Source organism: Jaculus jaculus, chromosome X, assembly GCF_020740685.1.
Source record: "Jaculus jaculus isolate mJacJac1 chromosome X, mJacJac1.mat.Y.cur, whole genome shotgun sequence".
NCBI classification, from domain to species: Eukaryota; Metazoa; Chordata; class Mammalia; order Rodentia; family Dipodidae; genus Jaculus; species Jaculus jaculus.
The window spans coordinates 57,072,009-57,081,711 of NC_059125.1; the positions used below are offsets into that span (position 1 = coordinate 57,072,009).

At 42.0% G+C, this 9,703-nt stretch overlaps 1 protein-coding gene across 1 annotated transcript; it reads left to right on the plus strand.

The window, feature by feature from the left end:
- Window positions 1-698: 698 nt before the first annotated feature.
- Window positions 699-2,231, plus strand: LOC101606973 (germ cell-less protein-like 1). The gene has a single exon (XM_012949305.1). The coding sequence runs from the start codon at window positions 699-701 to the stop codon at window positions 2,229-2,231; it is 1,533 nt and encodes a 510-aa protein (XP_012804759.1).
- Window positions 2,232-9,703: the final 7,472 nt, after the last annotated feature.

Consider the following 9,703-nt stretch of genomic DNA (forward strand, 5'->3'; position numbering starts at 1 on the left):
GAGTGGGAAGGAATACCCTGAGGCAGAGTCCCTTACCCGCCCCCCCCCAACAAAGAGTGACTGAGGCCTTCATGAGCACACAGTGAATACCAATAACCCCAGGGAAGAGGGCTCCCAGAGATATGCAATGTGGGCTGAAGGGATAAAAGGGTATAATCTTTTATTTAAAAAGGAAAAAAGGCATGAAAAGTTAGAACTCTGCTGTCACAAAGAAAATAGATCAAATGTGATCGTGGATTTTCACAGCACTCCTTGAAAATAATGCTGAAAAAGTTTGGTGATTATTAATTTTTTTAAAAAAGCAAATGTGTAGAGTGCCTCAACTGATGAAATAGAGAACTTACTAAGATAAATAAAGGTATATGTGTAACAAAGCTGGTGTCATGATTCTCTCAAAGACATTGATAGCAATAAGCCACTTGTGCGGGAAACGTTTTTTGCAAAAAGGTCGCTATTTCACCTTCAGCTTGTGGAGGGAGCCCTGGAGAAAGAAAGTGCAGTGTGCAGTCCTCCAAGGTAGGGGGCGCCGTTCTCCAGCAGTATAGGTAGTGGTAGGCTGAGCGTGGCTTTTCTTGGTGGTTTCTTGGCGTCCGTTTTGCTGTTGAGGCTGACGTTAGCGGCACTCGCGTCTGAGATTTTTGTCCTGGAAAGCCACGTCTGGCAAGGAAGTAAGCATCTTTAAGCATCATATAGAAGCCATGGGAGGACTAAGCAGTCGTTTGTGGTTTAGAAGAGGTCATGTGGCAGAGGAACCTGGTGCGGTTGGGAATGTGGAGGAGGTGGTGGAAGCCCAAGCAGCCGAGGCTCAAGAGGGGGAAAGAAGTGAGGAGGCCCAAATCACCACTAGTCATGGAGGCCTCAAGCGGAAAGCCAACCCAGTAGGGCCGCTGGCCATAAATCCCCGTCGAAAGTATGCCAATGCCAAAACCAGATCCGTTTATGAGGCGCTTTTCCTGAGGGGTGAAGGCAGTGACGTACAGATCCGAGCCTTGGGGCAGCAATGGAACTTACACAGGGCTTACTTGTGCCAGTCAGGATACTTTGATAGCATGTTCAGCGGGGCCTGGCGGGAGGCTAACATGAATACAATAGAGCTACAGATGGCTGATGAAAACATCGACCGTGAGTCTTTCCATGAGGTTTTGGGATACTTGTACCATGATACCATAATCATCCCTCCCAACCGAGTCATCGCCATCCTAGCTACAGCCAGCATGCTGCAGATGGATGAGCTAATTCACCAGTGTCAAGAAATCATGAAGGTCTCAGTCACTGCCCAGAGCGTGTGCAGGTACTACTACTCTGCTGAGATCTATGGCCTCCAGAACATCAGGTCCATTTGCCGCCAGTGGCTGTTGGACAACCTGATGACTCGGTGTGATGAGGACCTACTGCCGGAAGTCAGTGTGGATCTCATGAAAGAGCTCATTGCCTCTTCAGACCTCGTGGTGATAGAAGTAGAGATGAATGTATACACTACCCTGAAAAAGTGGATGTTCCTGCAGCTGGAACCCACATGGACTGGCCCACGAAGAGCATTACTGTCTGCTGCTGACTTGTGGTTTGCTCGACACAGGAGGAATTCAGATGGTGCTCTTTTTCTGGAGACTGATCTAGGGAGACCCTTCGTGCCAGTGTTCCAGAAGCTGAGGCTTCCCTACATAATCTGCGACCTTCCTTCAGCACACATTATTGATCACGATGCGCTGATCCCTGCCACATGGTTGGCCCCAGTGTACAAAAAGCAATGGCTAGCACTTCTCCAGGCAGAGCAGTCCAGGGAGCTTGGGCCTATGGAAGTCTATGCATCTGACCTCCAAGAGTACAGCATGAGGTGTGGAGGCCAGATTCACTCAGATGAGCAGTGCAGCTGGAGGTGGTCTGGCTTCAACTTTGGCTGGGACCTGGTAGTGAGCTACACCAACCGGCGCATCATCTTCCATCGCAGTGCCTTGAACAAGTGCTGTGGCCTTGGAGTCAGCTTACTCTGGCAGAGAAAAGTTGCTTTCCGCCTGCGCCTAATCTCACTGGACACTACTGGAAGAGCCATCCTCAGGAAGGACACAAACTATCACATGCTTTTTCTGCGAAAGGATGAAGAACTAGAGGTCATGAACTTACAAGAAGAAGAAGTGGTCTTTCCCCTGTATGTGGCATGTAACTTCTTGTATCTCCCGGGAGAGGCTGGTGATGCCCAGAGTGAACCACAGGGCAAAAGTTCAGAGAACTAAGGCACTCTTCCATAAGCCAGGGTCTGGATACATGCTAAAGATACCAGCTTCTTCAATAAGATTAACTGTACTTGTCCACTATTGCTCAACTCACTTTGTAAGCCCTGGGGACTGTATCTGGGGGCTTTGAGAGCACTTCCTTTAAAGTTTCCAAAATGCCCCCAGAACTCAATTGTGCAGAGAATGCTGTGAATGACTGATTTGAGAAAGCATGAGCCTACCTGCCCAACTACTTAGTGAAACTTTAAAAATACTTATTGAATGTTGAAGAAGTAAATCTGTAGACTTTTCTTCCTGTTGTTATGCTCAGAACTGCCTGTGCAGCTCATAACCACCCACCACCACTACTATTACATTCCATGGTTTCTTACTATGTAAACAAACTCAAACTAACATGGTAATAGTTTTATTCATCTTGATATTTAGAATTTATTTACATTTTAAGGTAGGGCATATATTTGGGGTGTGGATGGAAGCAATTTTATTATAGGAGTTTATTTCTTTATAAGGTTTTTTGTGTGATATATTCATGCAACATAAGGTGCTCTTTAAACAAGTTTGTGACATTTGACCTTCAGAAATGTTTGATGTTCAAGTTATATCTGTGTTTCAAGGTTATGGAAAAGTGGTAGTGTGTGGCATGTGTGTGCATGACCCTGGGTTCAATCCCTAGAACCACAGAAATCTATATGCCTTTGCTAAACCTTCCATGAGAAGAGCAAGATTAAACTCAGGAATGGGATGACCAAGAATTGTGAGCAGAATTTATCATTTTGAAACAGGATCAAGGGATGATATTTCTAAGATATTAATCTACAGGGTAAAGTAAGTGGTGTTCAAAAATGGAGAAGCACACAGGTCACATTTTAAATATGTTGACTCCAGTTAATGGATAATTTGAAAATTGTCACCAGTTCACCCCCTCTCAAATGTCCTACTTCTCATTGTTTTCAGTATGATCTTTGTAGTCAAAGAATGTTAAATAATTGAAAGTGCTGTCTAAGAATACATACAAAGACAACTATGTATGTACAAAGAGTGTGAGAACTAATACAAGTTGAGCAAATAAATAAAAGTAACAAACAGATTTCAAGTCTACTCAAGACAGAGATTCTTTTTTGATTCATATTTCTTTTCCCATTTAACTGGAATTCTCCTCTCCCAGTGAAGTAATTGCTTTATTAATGCTTTTTCTCCTTAGGTGGCCTCTATCATAAAAGCCTACATACTAGTGTTACAGCAATAGTTTAACAACCATAATATATAATGGCTAAATGAAGTATCCTTGGGGCACCCATACTACATACTAATTTTACAGAAAGAGTTTAACAGCTGTAGTATATGGTGGCTAAATGAGGTGTCCTCGATGCACCCATACTATATACACCATAGTACACACTTGCATTAGAGCAAAAGTTTAACAACTGTAGTATGTAATGGTTAAACAAGGGCATCCTTAATGCACCCATTGATGTTGGTACTTAACTTTGCATTTCTCTCCTGATGTCTTTCTTTATGCTCTATATATCTAGCTGGCTACAAACCACAGGCTTCATTGAACTTGTGGGAAGAGTAAGTAATGATTAGCATGATAGCAAAAATAATGTTTTGTTGTTGTTGTATTCCTTTAAGGGTTTCAATTCCTTTATATAAACTTCCAGAAAGAATTTCATACTACTTTTCTTGAGAAGAACACCAGGATGTCATTACCACAATATATGTCTTTAGTGGGGAGATTCAGAGACTACTGAGCTAGCAAATTATGCGAGAGGCCTGCCTTTCTTTTATTTCCCAAGTAATTTTAAGTCACATTAAAAAAAATTCATTGACAGCTTCCATAATACTCACAATATACCATGATTATAATTCCTTCTTGGCACATGCCTTTGTCCCTCCTCCACTGGGGAATATGCCACCCCTGACAGTGGGATTCTCCTATAATAACTTATAGTTTCTAGAAGGAGCATTGTTGCAGTCCAGTTCACATTGCTGGTAAATATCACCCAACCAAGAGCAGCTTCTGGGAAAAAGAGAATTATTTTGGCTTACAGGCTTGAGGGGAAGCTCCATGATGGCAGGGAAAACAATGGCATGAGCAGAGGGTGGACATCATTCCCTGGCCAACATAAGGTGGACCACAGCAACAGGAGGGTGTGCCAAACACTGGCATGGGGAAAACTGGCTATAATACCCATAAGCCTATCCTCAACAATACACTCCCTCCAGAAGGCATTAATTCCCAAATATCCATCAGCTTGGAACCCAGCATTCAGAACACCTAAGTTTATGGGGGACACCTGAAACAAACCACCACATTCCGCCCCTGGCCCCCATAAACTGATACACATACATGATGTAAAATGCAATGCATTCTTCCAACTTTAAAAGTCCCATCGCCTTTTATCAATTCCAATAGTGTTCAAACATCCCCATAGTTTAAGATCTTTTATCTGAGCCATAATACCAAAAAATAACCTTAAAAAACCCATAATGACACAGAATAAACATTCACACTGAAAAATATGGCATTGGGCATAGCAAAGAATATTAAGTAAATACAAAATTTTAAACAACCAGAGCAAACATCAAACTCTGTAGCTTCAAGTCCAGCAACTCTAGCCAGTGACAAATCTTCAAGTCCGATAATTCTTACCAACAACAAGTCTCTGGCATTCCAATTCCGCCCCTACAGCTAGGCTACTCACGGTCCTGGAAAACTTCATCAGGGCCGGCAGCTCTCCTTGGCAGCCATCTCGTGGTTCCAGCATCTCCACTGGGTCTCCACTGCAAGCCATGGTTAATCCTCATGGCCCCATGGGGTCTCCATGCAGGCATCCAGCAAACCTGCTTCATACTGCCTATGGCCATTTCCAAACACAAGACTGTTGCAAATTCAATGACCCTCTCTTTCCAGCATTTCTTATGCTCCACAATACCAGGTAGGGTGCCAGTTTGTAAATCAAGGGGGGAATAAAGCAGAGTTTGAAGAACAGGACACTCCTTGAGCACTGAGGCCCCTTTAAAAGAGTCTACATTCTTCCTGTTGCCCAGTGCAGGTCAGCTGGCCCAATCTCAAAGGTTGTAATCTCTCAGTTGCAGCTGAATGGGCAACAGTTCACTCAAAGATTTTTCTTTCTGTGCCATATCCCTCTGCTCACACCAGTTCATTTCTACGCAAAGCAACCCTGCACAACTTTCCAAGACATGGGTATAAGAGCAAGCTTCTCACACAAACTGCTAGCCCAGTACAAGCAAAGCTCTTTCTCATCCACATAAGCCAAACCTCACAGTCCATAATTCTTACTGCAGTCAGGTCTTACAGCTCAGACCAGAATAGTCCATCAAGCTGTCTTTACAGCACTGCAAGGCATCTCTTAGCCCAAGGTTTCAAATTCTCCCACATTCTTCTTGAAAATCAGCTCCCAAAGGCCAAAGCCACACAGTCAGGTGTCTAGCAGCAACCCCACTCCTCGGTACCACTTTACTGTTGCAGTCCAGTTAGCATTGCTGGTAGACATCACCCAACCAAGAGCAGCTTCTGGGAAAAAGAGATTTATTTTGGTTTATAGGCTCGAGGGGAAGCTCCATGAAGGCAGGGAAAACGATGTCATGAGCAGAGGGTGGACATCACCCCTTGGCCAACATAGATGGACAACAGCAACAGGAGGGTGTGCCAAACACTGCCATGGGGAAACTAGCTATAACACCCATAAGCCCATCCTCAACAATACACTCCCTCTAGGAGGCATTAATTCCCAAATATCCATCAGCTGGGGATCTATCATTCAGAACACCTAAGTTTATGGGGGACACCTGAATCAAACCACCACAAGCATTATCTTGACCCTCAGGGTACTTCTCAAAATCTTTCAAATTCTAATTGTCTAATGAAGAAGTGGGTTTCCATATGGATTTTCATATGTCTTTGGTTTTGAAAAATCTGCTTTCTTAAACCTTCATCAAATCACCCAACACAGACCCAATACTTTCTCATTGCCCTGCTATTTATGATGTCACCCATTTTCCCACTATGTGCATACTCCATCAAACAAGTTATAAATATAACTGTGTCAGCCATCATAGTGTCATATGTATCAGCCTTCCTTTGATGATAGAGTGAAATGTTAATGAAAATGTAATAGTCACAGTAAGAACATATATCATTATTATATAAATAATGTTCAGTTTACAAAGAAATTTTTCCATAATATTAATGTACAGTTTGAAGGCCTCTTGACTGGGAAGTCTGGGATAATGGTGGAAATATTAGCAGTAAGACTATTTACTAGTTGTTGTAGTTAGCTTTGTGTCGCTGGCAGAAAATACCCAACCAAGAGCAGCTTGTGGGACAAAAGGGTTTGTTTTGGATTACAGACTTGAGGGGCAGCTCCATGATAGCAGGGAAAATGAGGGCATGAGTAGAGGGTGAACATCACCACCAGGCCAATATCAGGTGGATGACAACAACAACAGGAGAATATGTAAAACACTGACAAGAGAAGCTGGCTCTTACTCCTATAAGCCTACCCCCCAAAATACATTACCACCAGGAGGCTCCAATTCCCAAATTGCCACCAGCTGGGGACCTAGTACACTACCTGAATCAAACCACCACATTCCTCACCTGGCCCCCATAAAATAATAACCATCTATGATGCAAAATGTAATGCAGTCAGCCCAACTTACAAAGTCCCTATCATTTTTATCAATCCCAATGATGTTCAGATATCCCCATAGTCCAAGGTAACTGAGACATAATACCAAAAATATAATAATAATGGCACAGAATAAGCACACTGCAAAAGATAGCATTGGGCATAGTAAAGGAATATTCAACCAATAGAAGATTTGAAACAAACAGGGCAAACATCAAACTCTGTAGCTCCAAGTCCAACAATTCTAACTAGTGACAAGTTCTTGAGTTCCACTTCCACCCTCCAGCTAGGCTACTAACAGTTTGGGAAAACTTTATCTGGTGCTCAATTTCTAAAACCAAAATTTTAATACTGCATACAACTTGTTTACTTTCCTATAACATATACACTGATGTACCTCAAGTGTTTTCCAAACTCTTTCAGAAATTTCATAAATTAGAGAGAAAGAGAGGAATTTGAGAACCTAATAACAAATTAGTGATGTTGATGATGAAATGAACGTGTATACCTTTGAAAGGCCAATATACAAGGTGATTAGGTTAAGAAGAAACCAAAGCTGACTAGGAAGTGCTTGATTCTATTTGACCCTAAATTATGAATATAGGGAAACTAGTCCTTTAAATAAACTGGGTAGTATGTATGCTGTGTTACACAGGTCATGGGAGAAGGTTTTGAGGGGTGGTAAGAACATACTGAATATTACAATCAGAGGGTTCAATAGTGGAAGGTATAGGTTTCAATAAGGATAGGGGTAGTGGATGGTAAAGAAATGTATGCTATAGTTATCTTCTAATTGTTGAGACATAGTGTCTGACCAAAAGCAGCTAATTGGAGGAAAGTTTTTTTTTTTTTTTATGTTGGTTCACAATCTTGTGAGGAAGCTTCATGATGACAAGTGAAAGTATGGCAGGAGCAGACACCATATAAAACCTCTTCCACAGTGGGTGGAAAACAGCAGCAGGAGCATGAGATGGACTTTAGTACAAGGGAGCTAAATATAACACTCCTAAGTCAGACCTCAATAGCACACCTTTTCCAGCAAGGCTCCATATCCTAAATTGCCATCAGCTGAAGGACAAGAATTCAAAATACATGGGTTTATGGGAGACATCTGATTCAAACCACCACAAAGGAATAATTAGAATTAAAGTCATGTGAATATGCCATGTGGAAACCCACCACTTGGTGAGCCACTTAAAATAAACATTTTTTTGGTTTTTCGAGGTAGTGTCACTCCAGCTCATGCTGGCCTGGAATTCACTAGGTAGTCTCAGGGTAGCCTTGAACTCATGGCAATTCTCCTACCTCTGTCTCCCGAGTGCTGGTATTAAAGGCATGCACCACTACCGCTGGCTTTGAAATACAAATTTTAAAAGTTTCTGAAGAGTGGTCCACTACATGGATTAATAAAATTGCTCTCAGAAGCCATACAGTGCCAGAGTGAAATACCTCCCAATCAGTTATTTGTTTGGCATCTACAGTGACCCCCTAAAACAATATACAGTATCTTGATTACTTTTGTTTACCTATAAAAACTAGATGGTAAGGCCACATTGTTGAAGATACTGCATGTTTCAGTTTCAGAATGTAGGGAAACTATGCTGTAATTAAGCTGAATGCTTCTTCCTTTCATGCTATCTCTTATACTAGAAGGTACCATGTGAGATGCTGGGGGAGAATAATCAACAGTCCTACCCAGCTGTGGACCCTGTGTGTACTCAACAATCAACATGCCTTGCAAAATATGCCTACTAATAGAATAGTGGTATGAATGATATGGTGGAAATCATCAAATTCTTTCTAACTGGATTTAAGGCCTACTCTGTAGCAGATTATTCATGCCTGGCACTGTATATCTGGGCCAAAAAATGCCTGTGGCTAGTGACATAGGCTCTAGGGGAGAACTCACTACTTATTCTAAACAGACAATGTCCAACTGCTTTCTAAATCTTTGCTTGTTCTCAGAAATTGATACTGCTCACTGCCTTAATCATAATTTTTTTTATGCAAAAGACAGAGGTTAGGCCAGGCATGCTGGCACACACCTTCAATCCTATCACTTGGGTGGCAGAGGTAGGAGGATCATTGTGAATTTGAGGCCACACTGTGGCTACATAGTGAATTACTGGTCAGCCTGGGCTAGAGTGAGACCCTACCTCATAAAACCAAAAAAAAAAAAAAAAAAAACAAAACAAAACAAAAAAAAACAACCCCCCCATAGGTTAATGTAGAGCTACAGATGTATAAATAGGTGGTAAAATTGTCAAGAATAAGTGACTATTGTGTGTTCTGCCCTAAACATCACATCTAAACCATCCCTTGTAAGGCTCAAGGTACCTCATGGAAGAATAGGTACAAAAAATATAAGAGTAATATGTTATTTCTTTTATGTTTATTTTTATTTATTTATTTATTTGAGAGTGACAGACAGAGAGGAGGCAGAGAGAGAGAGAGAGAGAGAGAGAGAGAGAGAGAGAGAGAATGGGCACGCCAGGGCTTCCAGCCACTGCAAACGAACTCCAGATCCATGTGCCCCCTTGTGCATCTGGCTAACTTGGGTTCTGGGGAAAGGAGTCTTAAACCAGAGTCCTTAGGCTTCACAAGCAAGTGCTTAACTGATAAGTCATCTCTCCAGCCCCCAATATATGGTATTTCTTAAGTTTTGATGATGGTTCACAGTCTTGAGGAGAAGCTTCATGGTGGCAAGACAAAGCATGGCATGAGCAGAAGGTAGAAATAACCTCTTCAAGAGTAGGTGCAAAATATAAGCAGGAGAGTGAGATGGACTCTAGCACAAGGGAGCTAAGTATAACACCA